Source organism: Suncus etruscus, chromosome 3 (genome assembly GCF_024139225.1).
Source record: "Suncus etruscus isolate mSunEtr1 chromosome 3, mSunEtr1.pri.cur, whole genome shotgun sequence".
Lineage (NCBI taxonomy): Eukaryota > Metazoa > Chordata > Mammalia > Eulipotyphla > Soricidae > Suncus > Suncus etruscus.
In genome coordinates, this window is record NC_064850.1 from 163268333 (window position 1) to 163290025 (window position 21693).

The 21693-nt window shown below is 42.6% G+C and overlaps 1 protein-coding gene across 2 annotated transcripts in view; it reads left to right on the plus strand.

The window, feature by feature from the left end:
• The window catches only part of MAPRE2 (microtubule associated protein RP/EB family member 2), a 198004-nt gene that overhangs the window by 82275 nt on the left and 94036 nt on the right, over positions 1-21693 (plus strand). Inside the window, exon 1 of one of the 2 annotated variants that reach the window (XM_049769712.1) lies at positions 2700-2832. The exons of the other annotated variant lie outside the window; for it this stretch is intronic. Coding sequence (XP_049625669.1) covers positions 2714-2832 — 119 coding nt within the window. The 5' untranslated portion in view covers positions 2700-2713. Of the gene's footprint in view, positions 1-2699; positions 2833-21693 lie in introns of those variants that run through there. 2 annotated transcript variants of the gene reach the window in all.

Sequence of the window (21693 nt, forward strand, 5' to 3'; positions counted from 1 at the left end):
GCAGTGGCTTGCACTGTTGCTAATTAAGAGGAACCATGTATATCACTATCTCCTTTCAGCACTCAGTTCTTGTCCAGAGTCATCAGTTCCAACCATCACTGTGGACCATTCACTATCCTAAGTGCATTCACCACTCTTTGTGACAAGCTTCCTACCATGTACTGGCTCTCTTGATCCTCTTCTCCATCATCTCTGGGTATTATTACCATACTAGGATTATTTTCCTTATACCCTACAAATGAATCGTTTCACTCAGCATAATAACGCCCATATCATACATGTACAAGCATATTTCATGACTTCATTTTTCCTAATAGCTGCATAGTATTCCATTGTATAGAAGTTCCACAGTTTTCTTTAGCCACTCAGCTGTTCTCAGCACTTGGATTGCTTTCAGATTCTGGCTATTTTAAATAGTGCTGCTATGAACATAGGAATACAAAGGGCTTTTTCTGCATGGTGTTTTTGGGTTCCTAGGATCATATAGAAACTCAATTTCTGGTTTTATGAGGAATATCCATATTGTTTTCCAAAAATGCTGGACCAGTCTACATTCCCACCATCAGTGAATAAGAGTCCCTTTCTCCCTGCATCTGAGTCAGCAACCGATTGTTCTTGTTCTTTATGATGTGTGTCATTCTCTGTGGTATGATACTTTGTTGTTATTCTGATTTGCTTCCTGATGATCAGTGATGTGGAACAATTTTTCATGTGCCTTTTGGCCATCTGTATCTCTTCTTTGAGGAAATGTCTGTTTACTTCTCCCCATTTTGGGACATTTTCTTCTTACTAAGTCTATCAATGCCTTGAATATCTTAAATAGTAACCCTTTATCTGATGGGCATTGGGTGCATAGTTTCTCTCATTTTGTGAGTAGTCTTTGTATCCTAGTCAATTTTTCACAAATAAAGGCTAATAAACTCTATAATGATGGCAAGATGACCTTATCCTGGTCCTTCTGCTACCAATATTTATGTTGTCTTTCACTCCAGTGCTCTTACCCTTACTGTTCTATGAAAGGTCAGAGACCACTTTTGAATAGCAGAGGATCCTTCAAATTCTCTCCTCTCTGGAGGAAGTGTTGGACACATCTGGGGTCTGTTCAGTTTATAATCCATTCCAGAGACTTTGTGCAGTACTAGCAGTTCTGATCACTGCTATCTTTCATATGGTCATGTTGGGAGTGCTCGTAAAGTAGCTGATTTTTACCTTGACCTATAACATTCATTGAGTTGACGTTACTGCCTAGTACACTGATAAAAAGAATGTTATTTTATCAAATGATTTGATTCCAGTATTGAAATTTGAGCTTCCAGTTCACCAACTCTTAGCTGTATGACCTTGAGCAAGTTTCCTCATCTTATTAGTTTACTCACCTTTAAGACTGGGATGATAGTACCTGTCTCAGTGTTTATGAGCTGTGTATCAGAGTGCACGCTCAGTTTCCAAATACTAACATGTGTATGCACTTGCTTAATTTAAATAAAAATAAAGGGGGCCGGAGTGGTGGCGCAAGGGGTGAGGCGTCTGTCTGCCTTGCTGGGGTTCGATCCCCTGGTGTCCCACATGGTCCCCCAAGCCAGGAGAGATTTCTGAGCGCATAGCCAGGAGTAACCCGTGAGCGTCACCGGGTGTGGCCGAAAACACGAAAAAATAAAAAAAAAAAAATCAATAAATAAAGGGGCCAGAGAGATAGCACAGCGGTAGGGCGTTTGCCTTGCAGGCAGCCAATCCAGGACAGAATGTGGTTCGAATCCCTGCTTCATCCCACATGGTCCCCGGTGAGCGCCAGTGGGTGTGGCCCAAAAATCAATAAAAATGAAATAAGAAGCCCATGACCTGCATGCAAGGCAGGAAAAGATCACGAATTGGGGGGAAGGCCTGTTTTGGGTGACCAAAACTGTTCTACAGCGATGGATCTCTTTTTATGGAGAATACCTACGCCTAAAAACAAACCCAAAGCCTCTTAATGGGCCATCTTTCATCTTCCCAAGCTTCCAGGTCCCTTGGATGAGAAGGACATGGCATTCTCTTGAGGTCTCCCCTTCTTTGGGGGGGGGCGGAACCTTTGCCCCCTTCTCCTTTCGGGGAGAGGTTGCTGTTGCCGGGGGCCAGGAAGGGCAATGAATGAATGAAGCGCTTGGGCGTGAGGCCTCGAGTCTGGTGGCCCCGCAGCCCTTCCTGCTCGAGCCCCGTCTTCTGGAGGCGAGCGAGAGCTCTGGCCTCGGGGGGCTCCGGGCCGCCTCCGCCGGCCTGGGCCCGCGTCGAGCTCGGGCGTCCGCGGCTGCCCTGGGCCGCGGGCGCAGGAGGCGGGAGCGGAAGGCAGCGCGGCGGGCGAGGGGCTGCGCGGCGGCCCGGGTCCCCGCCCGGGGCTCGCGGGTTGCCACGGCGACGGCCGGCCACGTGACCCGGCGCCCTGACGTCACGGCGGGGCGGGGCGGGGCGGGGCGGGGCGGGGCCGGAGGAGGGCGGAGGCGCGGAGCAGCGGAGGAGCGAGCGCAGCGCAGCGCAGCGCAGCGCAGCGGAGCGGCGGCCGGCGGCGTCTGTCTGCGCTCGGAGCGGGCGGGAAGGCGAGCCCAGCCAGCAGCCTGCAGCTTGCAGCCTCCAGCCTCCAGCCTGCAGCCTCCAGCCTCGAGCCCCCAGCCTGCAGCCCCCAGCCAGCGCCGCACCTCCCTCCGCCAGCCCGAGCCCCGCCGCCCCCGGAGCGCGCCAAATGCCCGGCCCGACCCAGACGCTGTCCCCCAATGGCGAGAACAACAACGACATCCTGCAGGACAACGGCACCATCATCCCCTTCCGCAAGCACACGGTGCGCGGCGAGCGCTCCTACAGGTAGGGCGGCCGGCCGGGCGGGCGGGCGGGCGGGCAGAGGGCGCACCGACGCGAGCGGGGAGCAGAGCAGAGCAGAGCGGAGGAGAGCAGAAGAGAGGAAGGAGAGCAGAGGGGCCGGGCTCGCCCTGTCATCGGCCCCGCGGCGCCGGGCGTGCGGGCGATGCCGTGAGAAAGGCCGGCACCTTCGCCGCCAGCCTCGCCGCCCGCTGGGCTCCCCGCCCCGTCTCTGGGCGTGCGATCTGCGGCCCTCTCCCCCGGGACACCGGCCGTGGCGCTGCCTTTCTTCCCTCCTTCGCCCTTTTGCATTTGCGAGGCACACACACAACTGCGGGGTGGACAGGAAAAGGCTCGTCCTTGGCCCTGGGGGGGGTGTGTGTCTGGAGGATGGAGAGGAAGGCTCATCCTTGCCCCTGGGTGTGTGTGTGTGTGTGTGTGTGTGTGTGTGTGTGTGTGTGTGTGTCTGGAGGATGGAGAGGAAAAGGCTTGCTCGTCTGTGTGTGTCTGTGTGTGTGTGTATGTGTGTCTGGAGGGTGGAAAGGAAGGCTCCTCCTTGCCTCTGGGTGTGTGTGTATGTGTGTGTCTGGAGGATGGAAAGGAAAAGGCTTGCTCGTCTGTGTGTGTGTGTGTGTGTGTGTGTCTGTGTCTGGTGGATGGAAAGGAAGGCTCGTCCTTGCTCCTGGGTGTGTATGTGTGTGTCTGTGTGTCTGGAGGATGGAGAGGAAAAGGCTTGCTACTGTGTGTGTGTGTGTCTGTGTGTGTGTGTGTGTCTGTCTGTCTGTCTGGAGGATGGAGAGGAAAAGGCTTGCTCCTGTGTGTGTGTGTGTGTGTGTGTGTGTCTGTGTCTGGAGGATGGAGAGGAAGGCTCGTCCTTGCTCCTGGGTGTGTATGTGTGTGTTTGTGTGTCTGGAGGATGGAGAGGAAAAGGCTTGCTAGTGTGTATCTGTGTGTGTGTGTGTGTGTGTGTGTGTGCGTGTGTGTCTGGATGATGGAGAGGAAGGCTCGTCCTTGCCCCTGTGTGTGTGTGTGTGTGTGTCTGTCTGTCTGTCCGTGTGGAGGATGGAGAGGAAAAGGCTCGCTCTTGCCCTGGCGTGCGCGTGCAGGAAAGATGGAATCCTCCACGAAGCTGCAGTCTGTGATGCTAAACCGCCAGATTGATGGAGCTTTGTAAGAATTCTGCTCGCTGATTGGTGCAAGGATTGACAGCAGAGGTCACGGTGTCAGACATTCACCCAAATTTTCGCCGTGGAACCCAGGGTTTATGAGAAAGAGAGTAGACCGTAATGGAGCTGGGGGGAAGAAACATAAAACAAAAAACCTGCGTGCCTTTATGCATTTTTCTCAGGAGTTTATGGCCTCCACATGGGTGGGAGAGCCCGCCCTTCTTATTTACAGGAGGGAGGTGATTCCTGGTATTTTGCAGAGGTCTGATTTCAGGATGGGACTGATGTTGCTCATTGTATTGTGAGCCTTTGATTAATGACTCGGCCTGCACGGTTGGCATCATTTTTACATTAGCATATCTGGCAATATGTTCTAGTAGATAAGCTCATTAAAATTGTTTGAATTGTTTGATAAGGATAACAATGTAAGGGAGAATGCAACTAGAGTCTAATGCAGCCAAAGGCTAGATTTGAAGGGAGACTGATAGCTTTGCTCCTATTTCCTCTGAAGTTCTTTTGTACTGGACTGGTTATTTTTAAATGCTACCTTGATAACCACAACAATGACACACAGACCTCCAAAGAGCATCCCCTCTCGAGCTACTGACCAACAGGAAATCACTTTTTTTAATCCTCCATTTAAATATTCAGATAATGTCACTGGTGGAATCTTTTTTGTATGTAAATTTTGGATAATGCGTCCAAAAACGCCCCCTTTTCTTCCTATTTAATCAAAGAATTGCACTATTTGCCAACTCAAAAAATAATTATACATGTATACGAGCAACCCTCCCCCTCTTTCATCACTGGCAATTATATAAGTACTTGGAGTTAATTTTGGCAGTGCCAATGAGGTCACCAAAAATCAAGTCTTATGTTCTAACTAATAACACATCTTTACAGAGTAAGTGCTTGTTATTATTTTCATGTAAGTTCAAATTGGTCCACGACATCTTGAATTTTCCTTTTGTAGACAATTGTGATTGGAAAGCTCCACCTTCATGGACATAGACTTTAAAAACAAAAAAACACAAGTTGCTTTTAAATAACACTTCCTAAAGCCCTACTAATAGCTAAGAAATGGGGAGCCATCATATTCTAAGTGAATCCGTGCTATGTTTAAGACTGAGTTCAAAATTTACCATGTGGGTTCAAGGAAGTTGCCTAGTTGGGTTTTATAACTTTATATGCTAACTTAAAATAACAATAGAAAAATCACTTGGCAGAAAGTAAATACTACCATTTTGGTGACAATACCTGGAATATAAAATGTTATTTTTGCTTTTGATCTTCATTTATTTTTTAAAACTTCATCCAAATTGTTATTTCTGATTACTGAGCTATTGCCAGCTTGCCTCTTGTGTACGGGAAATCTTGTAAAAATTTTTTAATAAGGGGGGCCGAGTGGTGGCGCAAGGGATAAGGCGTCTACTTTGCCAGCACTAGCCTACGATGGACTGCTGTTCAATCCCCTGTTGTTCCATATTGTCACCCAAGCCAGGAAGCGCATAGCCAGGAGTAACCCCTGAGAGTTACCGGGTGTGGCCCAAAAACAAAAACAACAACAACAAAAAAAATTTTTTTTTTTTTGGTTTTTGGGCCACACCCAGTGGTGCTCAGGGGTTACTCCTGGCTGTCTGTTCAGAAATAGCTCCTTGTAGGCACGGGGGACCATATGGGACACCAGGATTCAAACCAACCACCTTTGGTCCTGGATCGGCTGCTTGCAAGGCAAATGCCGCTGTGCTATCTCTCCGGGCCCCCAAATTTTTTTTTAATAAGGGACAAATTCTGAAGTCACCATGAGCAAACTATATTCATATTTTTATGTAGCAGGATTAATGGACACTATGGTGACCCTTGCCATGGGTTAAATGAAGAAGGGAATCTCAAATTTACATTTGCATTATGTAAAGAAGTTAGATAAAGAAATGCTCTTGATGTTTTGTTTGGCTTTTCATTCAATACAGGGTACCATATTATCACTCCAGCCTCTATTTTGTAGGGCCTTTGGGAAGAAAAAGAATGACTTTTTTTTTTTTTAATAAAACCACACCCTAAGATGCTGGGTGGAGGTAGAAAGCTGTTTTGGGGAAATCTCATGGTGCCAGGGACTGAATCTAGGTCTCATGCTCTGGGCTTTTTAAAAATATTTGAATTGTTCCTAATTTCTTAATTATATTGGTATCCTAGACTATAGTAGGATTGCCAGCTAGTTGCTTAGGAAAACTGGTAGGCTGTTTGAAAGCCAGGATAGAGAGTTAATCAAATAAAAGCTTTCCTTTGGCTCTTGGTTCAATATAGCTCTCAAAATCGTAAGCTGTGCTAGAGAATTCTTAGGGTCCCCTGGGAGACCTGGTTAGATAGAACTTTCTTCCTGGTCCTGTTATTGACATCTAGATAGGCTTCCAGCATCCTTTCTCATTGACTTTATTTTCCTTAATTGCTTCATACAGATAAGCATTCATACATATAACATGTAGGCGTTCTTAAAAGGGTGTGGTAATGTTACCAACTAATGTTCAAATAAATAATTTCTTGAAAGACATATAAAGATAAGAATGCTGTTGCTAGGGCCATCGCGGTAGTACTGCAAGCACGGTGCTTGCCTTGATGTAGCCACCTGGGTTCAGTCTCCAGAATCCCACAATCTTCCGAACACCACCTGTGTGGCCCAAAAACCAAGAAAAAAGAAAGATGCGAGTGTTAGCAAAGTGGGTAGTTCTTTTGAGCTTCAATCTCCCAGACTCATAGCACAGGTGAGAAGAGAGTGTGGCATAGCTAGAAAACAGATTGGGTCTCAAGCAATGGCCTTGGGCAAGTGCTCACTCTTCCCAGTAGGAAATATGATTGTTGTACCAGATTGTTTATAAATAGGGTCAAATATGGTTTCTGACCCAGTTAGCTTAGCCCCGATATCTCTGTGTAAACAGAGCCTTTTTTTCCGAGCCTGGACTAGAATGGTTAGTCAATTGTTACTGAAGCCAGTGCCCCTCGATTAGAAAGCACATTTCCTCTTGAAGATTATCCTCCATTAATAATTTCCATGGGAAAGAGCTTGAGCAGAAATGGCTCAGCAGAGCCTAGTGGCCACATGTCCTCTGCTCCTAACTATGCTGCTGTGATCTTCTATTCAATGCCAACCTTCCCATTGCCATTATGAGCCCTGGAAATCCATATATTTTGAAGAGCTGCTTAAAAAGTAAATGCGGTATGGGCCATCTGAGGTGACTGCTGAATTCACAGTGTGAATGAGTAGTGTCCAGGATCTCCCTGGAGAGGCCACTCCCTCTGGCTCTTTTTTATGCAGATGCTGTTAGGAAATGAGATTTATTAACTGGCCCATTGCCCATCGCATCACATCTTTGTTTGCATACCACAGGCTTTAAGAATGAATGTATAAAGGCAGGAGACTATTTCCAATGAGTGTTTGAACGTGCAACTACAGTAGCATATGTTTCTGAAGATTTGGCCCCAGGAAACGGACTGGAAAGAACGAACAAAATTTCAATGTAAACCTGAAGCATGGTGCAGACATCTTAACTTTGCCAATTTTGAAATTTTGAATTTCTTTTAAGAATATCAGAAAGAAGTATTATGTATATGACTATAAATTGAATATAATGAATATAATTGTGAAAGCATGCTCTATTTAATAGGAGCTCTTGAAAGCAGATCACTTTTACCAGAATGTAGATTTTATCTGACACACGCCAAACAGCAGCTGCAGACAGCGCAAGTCTACCCTGTCTTCTGAATCTACTGCTATCACAGGAGATGTTCAGAAATACAACTATTTGTGCTTTTTATTTTTTCTTAGTAAAATCATTGGATCACATGACACCATGATCATTCCGGAACTTCTTTCCAGGATTTGTTTTTCAGTTTCTTTCTGTTAAGGAGCTGGTCTTTGGGATGCTCTTGCTTATGGCAGGAGGCTTGTCCTCTGGTAGGCAGTGATGGTCATTGGTTGTTACTGTTATAGTGCATCTTTGTTTGATTTTTGGGTCACACCCAGTGATCACTTGGAGCTGATGAGGTAGTATAGTAGATAAGCTCTTGCCTTGCACATGGCTGACCTGGATCTAATCCCCACTGCCAGGAATGATCCCTGAATTTAGAGTCATCAGTAAGCCCTGAGTACTGCTGGGTTTGGCCCCAAAATAAAAACAAAAACATAAATAAAATCAAAGTTTCATCAGCTTGCAAGTCCAAGTCTGACATTAGTGGAAAAACACGGAAGCCTTGAGAGGCAGGCAGGCAGGCTAGTGAGAGTCTGAAAACGCATAATGCCCTGAAAAACAGCGTAAGAAGGGCTGGAGTGATAACACAAAGGTAGGGTGTTTGCCTTGCCTGCAGTTGACCTGGGCCAGACCCAGGTTCGATTCCCAGCATCCCATATGGTTCCCTGAGCCTGCCAGGAGCGATTTCTGAGTTCAGAGCCAGGAGTAACCCCTGAGCGCTGTGGGATGTGACCCCCTTATAGCCCCCCTCCCCCTTAAAAAATGCCAAAAAACACCCAGCATAATGAAAAGATAAATGTATGCTGGAATAGATCTCTAGAAATGAGATTGAAAAGGTGGAGGCTTTTCAGTGCCCCATTGCAGGGTCCAGGTGGCATTTTTTCTCCGGGAATTATAATCAGCACTTCACCCTGTAACAGAACTGGTATGTAGGCCTGACAGTGAGTTCTGGGTTTGCAGATGTCCACTTTTTAATTAGCAGTCCAGCTTTGAGGGTTGGCTAGTGAAGTGGGCTTATCTGATATGCTCATGCTCCAAAACTCAGAAGCTGGATCCCCAGAACTTGATTGTGATGTTCTCATTTAGTGCCATAATATGTACAGACATGACTCAAATGAAGCTCTTTGAAGAACACCCCATGTGACTTTGTTATAGCCAAAAGGCAGAGGCAGTCAGTCATCTTAGTGACATGCGCTGGAGTGGCATGGATTTAGTGTGCAGGGGTGGATTGGTTTCCTTTTGGATTTTGTCAGTTTCACTTTAAAGGAAAAATGGGTTTGTTCCTCATTACTGACAAGGATCTTTCTACATAATGAAGTATGTTGGAATGCATTTGTTAGAATAGTTTCTTTTTTCCTGACTGTAGGCTATCTTTCAGCTATCAGCCTCTCTAATACTAAATTGTATATATCATCTCAGACTACTTCCTAAACACTATCTTGCGACACTTTTTCTTGTAACACTTCAAACATATATCACAGTGATATCAAAGAACCTTGTTTCTTAACTCATTTCCAAATTTTGGTCACTTATCTTGATGGTTTGGGACCTTGGCTCAAAGTTCTTTCAAAATGCAGATTTATTGTTTGCATAAGCAAAAACTGAAATTAGTCTTTTGCCTTATAGCTTGAATTAAATGTATCCTACATATTTTTATTAAATTCATCTCCAAAGATATAACTTATTTTATTGATAACAAGTCATTAGTTGGTTAAAGATTAAACAAGACACTTAGAGGCCACCAAAAATCATTTAAGTGGGTTACTAAAAAAAAAAAATTGCATTTTCTGTGTCAAATCTACTCAGGCTAATTTAGGATTTTATTCATTTGAACCAGGACAGACTCTCTGTCTTAACACATTGTTTTGTTTGCTTTTAAAGGAGTAGAAGGAAGTAATATATATCTAGGATGGTCAAGTTAATAGCTGCTTTGAGTTATGGTGCATGCTATTTTGTGGAATTTACCTGGTAAAGAAAACCAAGGCCACCTGCTATTTTCCGGTTTTCCAGGCTTTGGCTGATTCAGGCAGGTAAAATGTACCCGAAGAATCTGGTTTGGACCATCTGGGAACAGAAAAGATTACAGGGCAAGAGTACATGTTAGAAATTTGTAGTGTGCATTGGTAGAACTCTATAAAACTTGTAATCTTTTGTACAAAGTTGATGCATAACCAAAGTTACGGTTACATAAGCCTAAAATGACAGTGCCTTTTCATCTTAGACTTCTGTGATCCTCTTTTGTTATTTTCCTAGAGGTGGTGGTTGTTTTGTTTTACTCTAAGACATTAATTCTTTGTTCGTTATTTAGTATTAGCTTATCCTGGCAAAGCCCCAAGTGGTAATTGGTCAGAAATGCCAGAGGCATTGACATCTCAGGAAGACTTCGTGTTTTACTTTGCTTGTAAACAGCATTCCCATTTTCATTTAACAGCTCTCAGGACTCCATATATAGGATGCCTTTGGTGCTCAATCAATTAGAAGCGAAACTACTAAAGTAGATCCCCCACCTTCTTGGCCCTCCACCCCAGTTTACTTCTTTTTGGCTTTTTGAAATGCAAATCATTTTCAGTTGCCTATAATTTATTTAAAATTCTCTCCCTGAGATTGCACATAATTATTGTTAAGTTATGGTTTAAGCCAAACTTCCAGCATTCTCTATCTATTCTTTCAGCAAAGTTTCTACATTCCCTTTATGTGCCACTCTTGAAAAGTGGCTAGACTGGGAACAGCAAGCTGGCAGGCATCTAAGCGAGAAAGGTGCCCTCTTCTGATGCTGTTAATCTTGTGATCATGTTGCTGATCATTTGCAGATGCATCCCTCCCAGAATCTTTAAGAGCTTTCAAAAATAAAGTTATAGAGAAGTGTGTGTTGAGGATATGCATCTCCCACCAGGGCCTCTATATGTAAATTTAAACACAGTAGGGGAAGCCCCAGGTGAAACATTGGTGAGTAGCTTATCTTGTTAGAAGCTAAAAAAAGGCACCCCCCAATTTTTGATCTGCTATTTTGACCCCCCAGTGCTATGGTTTTTATGTTGACCATCACTTAAAGATTGCACAATATGCTCACTTTTGTATAACAGCAAGAAAAATGATGGTGGATGATAATGGCAGGAATTGGGCAAGATATTGCTGTGTACAGTTTCATGTCTTAAAAGATACTGGAACCATGTGACGGTATCACCAAAGTAGTGGTGTTTCGTTGAACACTTTAATTGCCTGGATTTTATATATAAAATGGCTTAGTAATATTTTACATGCTAAACATGTTGGGAAAGATCTCATAATATGCACAGAGGCATGGATGGTATTAAAGACTTGCCTAGAGCAAGCACCATGCCTCTTTACAACAACCTGCCAAACCACAGCTGAAATGTGCTTGTCCCACACCTGCCTTTTGAGGTTTCACACGCTGCCCTCCACTGCCCCTGCTTTGTTTCATTTTCTCCTACTCCATAGCTGCCTGTACTGTTTCCTTATGATGTGTCTTGCCTGTTTAATATGTTCCAGGAATCTTCCACTAACTGCCAAGTAATCTCGATGAGGATGCTTCTTAGATATCTGCTTTGCATTTTTGTTTTCTTCTCCTTTATCAAATGCCTGCTGGTATAAGGTTCTGCAGGGTGCCCTAAGCCTGGGAGGCTGCAGATTATTGCCAAGTTCAGTCACTCTGACTGCAGGCCCTTTGTCCTTTCTCCAACTCTTAGCCTAACCTCCTGTCTTATGGAAGTTATTGAGCAATATCTGGCTTGAATGTAAGCCCGCCCCCACCAAGAGAGTGCATTTGCCATACCAGCCCCTTACCCAGCAGGCCGGGCTGGGCGTAGGCTGAGTGAATCCCCATGGAGACTGACCAATTAAGAATAAACAAAGAGCGCTTCGAATATATTATCTGAGCTGTGGGGACCTGCTCACTCAATGGTCACACGCTGGAATAAAAAGCCGATGCCGGGAGTGGAAAGGTCTGTGCTAGCAGAGGAGAAAGCTGAAGAATGGTTGATGGTGGATACAGTGGAGAGACATGTGGGCATGGGTGAAGGTGCCACCAAACATAGGGGAAGGCAGCCTCTGGGGAGGGTTCCCCTGGGATCTGCCTTCCTGCCTCACTGCTTGCACCCCTCTGTTTTGGGGAGCAGAATAATAATAAATCTGGTTAAATTTACTCCTTAATCACTTGCCCTCCAGGGGAGAGAGGAGACAAGGATGAAATCCACCTAGATGGGGGACAAAAAAAAAAGGGAGTGGAGCCTGGGAGTCTCCCAAATCCCTTAATGGGACGAGGAACACCTTATTAGTTGAGAAGCAGGTCTGGTGTCTGGAAGCCTCCCTTTCTTTCCCAGAAATTTCTTGCCAGCAGCTGGGCATGGCTAGCTACACTAGCTTTGAAATAACCACATAAGGGGCCGGGAAGCTGGCGCTAGAGGTAAGGTGTCTGCCTTGCAAGCGCTAGTGTAGGGCATCCCATATGGTCCCCCCAAGCCAGGGGCGATTTCTGAGTGCATAGCCAGGAGTAACCCCTGAGCATCAAACGGGTGTGGCCCCAAGACCAAAAAAAAAAAAAACCACATAAGTGGAATTAAGCACAACCTTTGTGACCAGTGTGGCATTACTTGTCACTGCAGTCCAGATAGTGCTCTGAACGGAAGAGCTGACATGTACCATCCAGCACCTCCCTTCCTACCCCACACCAATGCCCATTGTGGTGCTAAAAATGCCCAGCTTGCTACATCGGGAAGCAGTGAGGGATAACTGGCAAAGTGTGGGCTCTTCTGTGAGGTGTTTTCTTGCTTTTTTATCTCCAGACCTTTCTAGGGCAAATGTCTCCACTAAGCCTCAATTGCTAATCTGAAAATGGCAATGGCAACATAAAACACATAGGATTCTTAAAGGATTCAAATGAGGCACGGAATATAAAGTATCAGGGAGAATTTAAATGCCCTTAAAGATTAGTTCAAGGAGATGCCTCAAAGACTAGAGCACTTGCCTGTAGGAACCATTGAAGTTGTTCCCGGCTCCACCACACAGTTACTTAAGCACCACTAGGTTTGACCCCAGAAAAATAACAAATAATAATTAATGTTCACTAGACTTGTTACTTGTAGCTTTAATGATGTTTTTTTACACTGTCTTCATAATAGAGGCCTTTTTTTTTTTTTTTTTTTTTTTTTTTTGGTTTTTGGGCCGCACCCAGTGACTCTCAGGGATTACTCCTGGCTACGTGCTCAGAAATCACTCCTGGCTTGGGGGACCATATGGGACGCCGGGGGATCAAACGGCAGTCCGTCCTAGGCTAGTGCATGCAAGGCAGATCTTACCACTTGCGATCCAGCTCCAGTAGAGACCTTTATTTCCTCACTACCTCACTATAATGCCTGGCATATAGCAGGCATTCATTAAAAGTCAAAATTGAATCTGTAAGATATGAACAAAAATACTATAAATCTTATCCCCCTTTGTCAGAAATGTACTTATATTTACTTTGTTAAAAGTCAATCAAATACCACGAACTGCAGTCAAAGTATATGATTCAGAGAAGTTTGGCAGTTATGTGCACCCTTGAAGCCTTCCCTCCTGAAAGATTCTGGGTACCCTCTGAAGCCCATTTTCTCCCCTGTCCACAGCCCAGGCAATCAGAGTTCTGCTTTCTGTTACCATGCAGCAGAGGGCATTTTTAATATATGGCTCATTTGTTGCCTAGGTCTGCCTGCTTTGGAGGTTGATCCAGAGTGAGTCTCTCAGTAGTTCATTACTCTTGGATGCTGCATACTATTCCAATACATACCTCTTGTTTCATTCACCATTTGGTACTCATTGGGTTGTCTCTAATACTTAGCAATTCTGAATAAAGCTTCTTCAAGTGGCCAGATAACTTAGACAGGGCAATTTCCTTGCACACAGTGACACAGGTTTGAGTCCTGGTACTCTATATGGTCTCCTGAGCACCACCAGGAGTGAGACCTGAGTACAAGAACCAGGAGTCAAGCTTGAGTATCACCAGGTGTAGCTTCCAATCAAACAAACTTCTTTTATTGTTCCAGTAGGAATATATGTTCTCATTGTTCTGAGGTGAATACTTTGGGAGGTCTGATTAGGGTCATATGAATGGTCTATGTTTTATTTTAAAGCACTCAGGAAGTTATAGACAAGTGTGCAGCACAATTGTATATTCTGCTGGCAGAGCAGGAAAGCTCCAACTGTTTTTGGATCCTCAGTGGCACTGCCCTTAGTCTTTTCAAGTCAAGTGAGTGTGTGTGTGTGTGTGTGTGTGTGTGTGAGAGAGAGAGAGAGAGAGAGAGAGAGAGAGAGAGAGAGAGAGAGAGAGAGAGAAGTGTTTGTTATCTCACAGAAAGTTTATTTTCCGATTATTAATGATGTTGGGTATCTGTATGCTTATTAGCTATCTGTGTATCTTTTTCCTAATTTTTAATTTTTTATGATTCTGTGTTTATAATGGTATTAATGATGAATTATCATGCACATAATCTCAACATCACACCCATCACCAGTGTACCCCCTTCCTCTCCCAAGGACCCTCTGTCTAGTCCCCCCAACTCAATTGAGTGGATCACTTGTTTTCCTTATGTTCCATTAAGACCTTTGTTTCTACCTTGCTGCATATCTTAAAGTCCCACATATGAGAGGGGTCGTTCTGCATCTATTCCTTTCCTTCTGACTGGCTTCACTCATCACGATAAGTGAACTGTATGTTCAAATCTTTGGCCCGTTTTTAAGAATAAGGTAATTTATCATATTATTATAAAAGAGTAATGTAAAAATATTCTGGGCATTATTTTAATTTATGAGGCGCTCCTCAGGGAGCTCAGGGCCATTTCCAGCATTATTCACAGTTCAGTGGTTGGGCCCAATAAGGATGTGTTGCCCAGGCCCTTCTGTGTTGGGATGCACCAGAGCTCTCCTGGCAGTGAGTGCTCAGAGATCTCCAGGGCCACTCCTGCCAATGTTCTGGAGGTGCTGGGGACTGAACCTCTGTGTATTTCCCTGACTCTTGATTCAATTTTTAGTGTTACAGATCTTGTTTTCAACCTCATCATAAACACCTCAAAAAATAGGTGCTTCTATCTGATAACTGTCCACAATGTCTTTTCTGGAAATTAGGTCCAGCTCTCACACACAATGTACATATTAAATGATGCTCTTAAAATAGACGGAAAAATTAGCCATCATTGCTTTTGGGGGGGGGGGAAGCCTGAAAACCCACTTAAAAGGTTCAAGTGAAAGTTAAATTTAGAAACTAGGTTTTCTTTGGCATGTTGATAAATATGAGCTACTCTTTATTCTGTGGGGAAGAAGTCTATAATTTTGTAGTCTTTGTATTAAGTGTCCACTTAATACTTGGTCAAACTTACTATTAAATTTAAGAAGATAATGAATTTATAAATGTTTTCTTCCTTAAATGTAGTAAAGAACCATTTTTATACATACCAAGTTTTACCAGGATAATTTTAAAATTCCTTATTTTTATGTTTTAGACCATGAGATCCCTCAACTCTACCTCACTGGGTTCCCATTTTATTTAATTTTACAATCTAGTTTTGTCTAAGCGTCTCTAAATCCCTGAGGAGAAATTGCCTCAAGTAGTTTATAAATTAGGAAGTGAAAGCCTATGTAGGTTTTAAGATTACCTGAGAGGCTCTACTGTAGTACTTTGTGATGTGCGAGAAGATGAGGATGCTTGGCTTCCAGAATCTTCTGAGCCAACTTCTTAACCACATATGTTTCAAAATCCAAAAATAGAATAAAATATGTCGCTTACAGTTTCACAAATGCCCCGTACATGCTAGTAGATTTTTTTTGAGTGCAGTTCATTTCATCTGTCATTCTTTTTATTGCAAAACCTTCAGGCCGAATTTCAGATGAGCTGCTTCCATGATGGTAACACTCACTTTGTCTCTAGCTTAGAGGTGATGGTTGGCTGTATTCTGGCTGGGACTCGGCAGGACACAGCTACTCAAGTATCAGTTGAGAGTGTTCTTTTTGTTTTAATTGAAGTTGTTCCATGAAAGGAAGCCAAATACCATTAGACAGGACATCCTGTGATTCCCTTGGTTTACGATGTCCAAGGACATGGCTTTTTTTTTAAATAGTAAGTTGATTACTTGTTTCCTTTCCTGTTAACAAGGGAGCCCAAGGCCCATGCTGTCCTTATGGCTTAAAGGACTCTAACTAGTAAACAATCTAATCACCAGCACCCCCCCCCAATGAATCACATGAAGAATGAGGACATGGAAAAATGTTCATGTCTTTGTATGTGCACCACCAATGATTTGCACATTGTTAGCATGTGAGAGACCACCAGTTTGTTGTCTTAAAATAATAGCAGATTTAAACTGAGGGGGAATAACCAAACTAGAACTCCTTCTAGTTAAATTTGTTAACATATATTTCTGAAATTGTCTATATTATGGTACACCTACATAAGAAAATGTACTGCAAATATCATACATGAAGTGTGTGTTAACAGAAGCTTGCTGATGTGTGCAAATATATACATAGATTTTATTTGACTTTCTAGAGCTGCTATAAAAATTACAGCTTGGTCATAATAAAAATTATTATATTAAAAATAAAAAAATAAAAAATAATTTACAGCTCAGGGACTGGAGCGATAGCACAATGGTAGGGCATTTGCCTTGTGCGCTGCTAACCCAGAAATGACCTGGGTGATCCCTGGTATCCCAGATGGTCCCTAAGCCTGCCAGGGATTATTTCTGAGTGCAGAGCCTGGAGTACCCCTGAGCACTGCTGGATGTGGCCCCAAAACAAACAACAACAACAACAACAAAATTACAGCTCGCAAAGCAACTTAAAATATATACTTCCACAGTGGTGAAGGGCTTAAAAGCCAAAATGAAGGTTAGGCTGTTCCTAGGGGGAAACTTTTGCCTCTCACTACTCCTGGTAGTTCCATGCATTTCTTGCCTTATACTATAAGCTACAAACCTCCAATCTCTGTCTCTGTTATCACATGACCTTCATTCTTTTTCTGTGTCTCCACATTAAAACAAACAACCAGCCAGTGGTTATTTATTTATTGCCATATGTAGTATGAATTCATTTTAACCCAGTTACATCTATCCAGACACTCTATCCTAATATTCTCCCCAAGGTTGTAGGTTGGTGTGAGTTCTAGGAAACGCTGTTCAATTCAGTACGTGGATATATAGGTTGGTGTGAGTTCTAGGAAACGCTGTTCAATTCAGTATGTGGATATAAAAATGCATTAAAAAAAAAAAAAGAAAAGAAGGGCAGTGAGGTATTTCTGCCTTTTCTTTTTCTTATTTTTATTAACCGTTTTCTAATGTTCTAGACTAGAGGTTAAACTCAGGACCTCACATAAGTAAGGCATGCTCACTATTCCCAAGCTATATCTCAGATAAACTCATTTTTGTTTTGTTTTGTTTTTTTGGGCCACACCCATTTGATGCTCAGGGGTTACTCTTGGCTAAGTGCTCAGAAATCGCCCCTGGCTTTGGGGGGACCATATGGGATGCCAGGGGATTGAACCGCGGTTTTTCCTTGGCTAGCGCTTGCAAGGCAGACACCTTACCTCTAGCGCCACCTCACCGGCCCCAACTCATTTTTAAATATGTTACATATACAACTCATACACAAACATTCACACATCCAGCTGCACACATATAAAAGAGTTTTTTCTGGGTGGGAGAGAGAATATAGGGGCTCGGTACTTACTTTGCACATGCCTGCCCACTTTGATCCCCAGCAGTCAGGAATGATCAATAGCTAGATGTGGCCCCAAAAAATCCAAAAATAAAATAAAATGAAAGGTCTTTAGTTTTATTATTCCTTTTTTTTCTACTATTCTTTATTGAAAATGTACTTGGTTTGGTTTGGTTTTAAAGCCACACCCAGCATCTTTCAGCATTTACTCCTGGCTCTGTGCTCAGGAATTAGTCTTGGCAGTTTCAGGGGACCACATAGGATACCTGAGATCTAGCCCAGGTCAGCCACGTGCAAGGCAAACGTCCTACCCACTGCACAATTGCTCCAGCTCCAAGAAAACATACTTGTTTTTTAAACAAGAAAATGTTTTTGAAAGTTAAAAAAAGATGGTACTTTGACATCTACTGTCAAAAAAGTTTTTTTCTAGTGTCAGATCTTATTTTTCTTTGCCTTGTGAAGTTATTATGAGTTACTTTAACCTTAACTTAAACTAAGAATTAATACTTTGTGAGAGCACATGTGATTTATATAATAATTTAATACTTTTATTATAGTAATTTTTATTGTGTGTATCATAGTAATTATACAAGAGCTGAAACTAAAATTATTTGAACTAAATCTTTGAGACTTTGGTGTAGTATCAGGTCTTTTAAGTTTGCAGAGCATAAAAAATGTTAGAATTGTATTCAAGTGATGAATTCAAATCTTTTTTTTGTTTTTGTTTTTGTTTTTGTTTTTGGGCCACACCCGGCGGTGCTCAGGGGTTACTCCTGGCTGTCTGCTCAGAAATAGCTCCTGGCAGGCATAGGGGACCATATGGGGACACCGGGATTCGAACCAACCACCTTTGGTCCTGGATTGGCTGCTTGCAAGGCAAACGCCACTGTGCTATCTCTCCGGGCCCCAAATCTTATTTTTTAAAAATGTTTTGAAATCCCTAGTCAGATTAATCCTAGGAGCCCAGAAGAGGTACATGTTAGGGAGAGGCTTTACCAAATTTCACAAATTATTCGCTAATTAATTTTTGCCCTTTTGGGGGGGGTGGGTTAGGTCACACCCAGAGGTGCTGAGGACTTATCTTGACACTCCACTCAGGAATCACTCTTGGCGGGGCTCAGGGAACAATATGGGGTGCCAGGGATTGAATCCAGGGTGACATGCATGGCAAGTATCCTACTTGCTGTATTATCACTCTGGGTCCTGAATTATTGGATAATTTTTAATACACATATATATCCTAAACTTCATCCACTCATGTTCCCTATTATCTTATTTGTCTAATTTTTAGTGCAAGAGGGCCTCCCATTCAGGGCCTATGGCCCATTCTCCAGCTTTGTAGAATTAAGGCTCAGTATCAAGGCCCAATGGTGAGTTGTTGGGGATCATAGGACAAAGTTCAGGGGATGTTCTCCAAGGCTTTTAGCTATCTCCCAGGTCCTCATCTTTCTTATTCTTTTGTGTTGCTTGGCATCTATAGTTATTTAGTTGGATAGTTTATTAGGCTTTGTGAATAATTTTCTTTCCTTTAAATTATCTCTAAATGCTCATTCATAGATTGTTGCTTTTCAGTTTTTAAATATCCCAAGTTTAATACTTTAAATTGAGTAGAGTCTACCTTTGTTCACAGCTGCACCCATTTCTTCAGTTCTCTTACATCCTCATTCCACAGGGTGGTAGGAGCAGAAAGGGTTGGAAAGTGGGGGCTTCAAATCTAGAAACTTCTGTGCTGCTCTTTGCCCCAGTAATCTGCTATGTTCTGTCCCTCAATTTTGTTTTATTTCTTCTGTACCTGGTCTATTGTTTCAGTTTTGTTTTTGAGCCACACCCAGCTGTGCTCAGGGCTTATTCCTTGGCTTTGTGCTGGGATCATTTCTTCTGGGTGTGGGGGGACTTATGGAGGTTGGCAGGGATCAAACCCAGGTCGGTTGCATACACAGCAAATGCTCTCCCACTGTACTATATCTCCCTGACCTCTCTATACTGTTTTGTTTGAACATGACAAAATTTTTATCTGCTTTTTTAGTCATATGCTCAGTACTTGCACTTCCTTTTTGAGAATTATAATGTTATTTATAGATTCTCGACATGTCTTAGCTTTTGACCAATGACAAGCAATGACAAGACATATTTGAGAGAGGTTTGTGTGTGTGTATGTGTGTGTTATGGGCCACACTGGCATTGTTCAAGGGTTACTCCTGGCTCTGTGCTCAGGGGTCATTCCTGGTGGTGCTTGGGGGGCTGTATGGATGCTGGGGATCAAACCTCGGTTGACTGCATTCAAGGCCAATCTCTACCTGCTGTGCTATACCCCAAGAAAGGTTCTTTAAGTTGTATGTTTGTGTATAAACTAATTTTTCTCAGAGGTTTTAAGATACTTCTAATGTGATGATATGTTGTTCCTTCTTCAATTTTTATTCCAGTAAATACATTGCAGAGTACTCTATGGTTCGTCTTTAAAAAAAAAAAAAAAAGTGTTTTCTAGCAGAGCAGGATTAAGCACTTGTTTTGCCCATAACTATTTTCATTTGGTCCCTGGCACCACATATGGCCTCTGGAACCCTGCAGGGAATGATCCTTGAGCACAGAGCCAAAGTAAGCTCAAAAAAAAAAAAAAAAAAGATAAGCTCACAGCCAGGTGTGGTCCAAAAATCAAACCAAACCTTACCTTTTCTGCCAAAGGGTTGGTATTATAATCTGAGAATCTAGAAATTTGAGGAAAGATGGCCGGGGAACTGGGGGTGAAATGGTGCTTTTTAGCTTTAATAGTTTTCCCACTGCTATGCCGATTTGGGTGCCTTTCTTGTCTTAATAGAGCAGTGAATTTCCTATTTGCTCTTCCTCATAAGAGTGCAGCCATCTTGTGACTAAATCCCAGGAGTATCTCTGCGACTGGGGAAGCTGCTCAGTACTGCATCAGCTAAAGGTTGTATTTAAGAAGTTCAGTACTGCAGTGTTTTCCAAGTTGAAGTTTGTCATCTTTTGGTTCTGTGACAAGAATTAAGACAAGAACTAGGGATTTTGAGGACAGGGGGTATAGGTATGGATGAATGTTATCCTCTAAGAGTCATTCAGCAGACTGTGTTTTTAATATTGATCTGTGATTGCTTCATCTTGTTAGGCTTAATTTTATTTGTACTTCATTTCCCATTTGCATTTCAAAATGTTCTCATGAGTTTAAAAGTGAATTTTACCACAATGTAAATACAGATTTTTGGCTGTGCACCAGTCTCTGAAGGAAGTATCAAGAGACTGATTTTTAAAAAATAGATTTATCTAAATACATAGTCAAAATACTAATCTCAGATCCTTTATTATTGTTAAAAATAATGTATTAGTTTCTATCCATTTTAATTACATTATTGCAAAAATAAAAAATAAAACCTGTTGAGTGATTTGAATCTAAAATATATAGTAAGTAGAGATGTAAAATATGGTGATTCCAAAAATATTAGCTACATGGCTTAAAAGTTACAGCTATTAGGTTATTGAGCCCAAAATAATTTCCTGCAATAAATGAAGTAACCAGTTACCCAATTCACTACATTTTAGGCCCTTCAGGGAAATTTAAGGTGAAATATTATCTTGAATAAGTAAATCTGTAAGATGAGGCCTTGGTGAAGCTAAGAAAGAAAAAATGTTTTATGGAAAACCACAATTGTATCTCCTTTTTTTATTTTTAGTTTATACTTAAATTAATGACATACTTAAGAACAAGCAGAAAGTATATTGATTGAGAGCAAGACTGCTTGAATCAGCTCCTCCATTTTAGGGCCTCTGTTTCTTTGCCTATATAGAAGCAAAAGCTTAGAAGCAAAAGCTTTTATCTACTGTTGTTGTGAAGACTAAATGAGAACCAAGTTGTTAACTGCCTATTTCTTTGAAGAAATAGTGACCCATTGGAGTAAGGCACATATATCCAAGTTTGTCTGACCAGCTCATGTACCCTAAGAATGCTCCCAATTCTTAGTCCAGTATTCTTCTGAAACTACAATGCAACTAGAGAGCTCTCTCATTGCTTCATGTGAGAGACATGAAGAACTTCTTTACTCCCTTCATCCTGTATAGACATAGGAGTCCTATGAGCAGCTCTTCTCTAATCCCCTCCTAACCTCCTCGTATGTTCACACAGTGCTAGAAGAGTAAACTGTTGCTATGACATTCCCCAGGCACCCTGGGAATTTCTCTTCCAAATTCTTCTACACATACATTCATTATTTATTGTGCATCATTTATTATGAGCCATCTCAGAATAAACA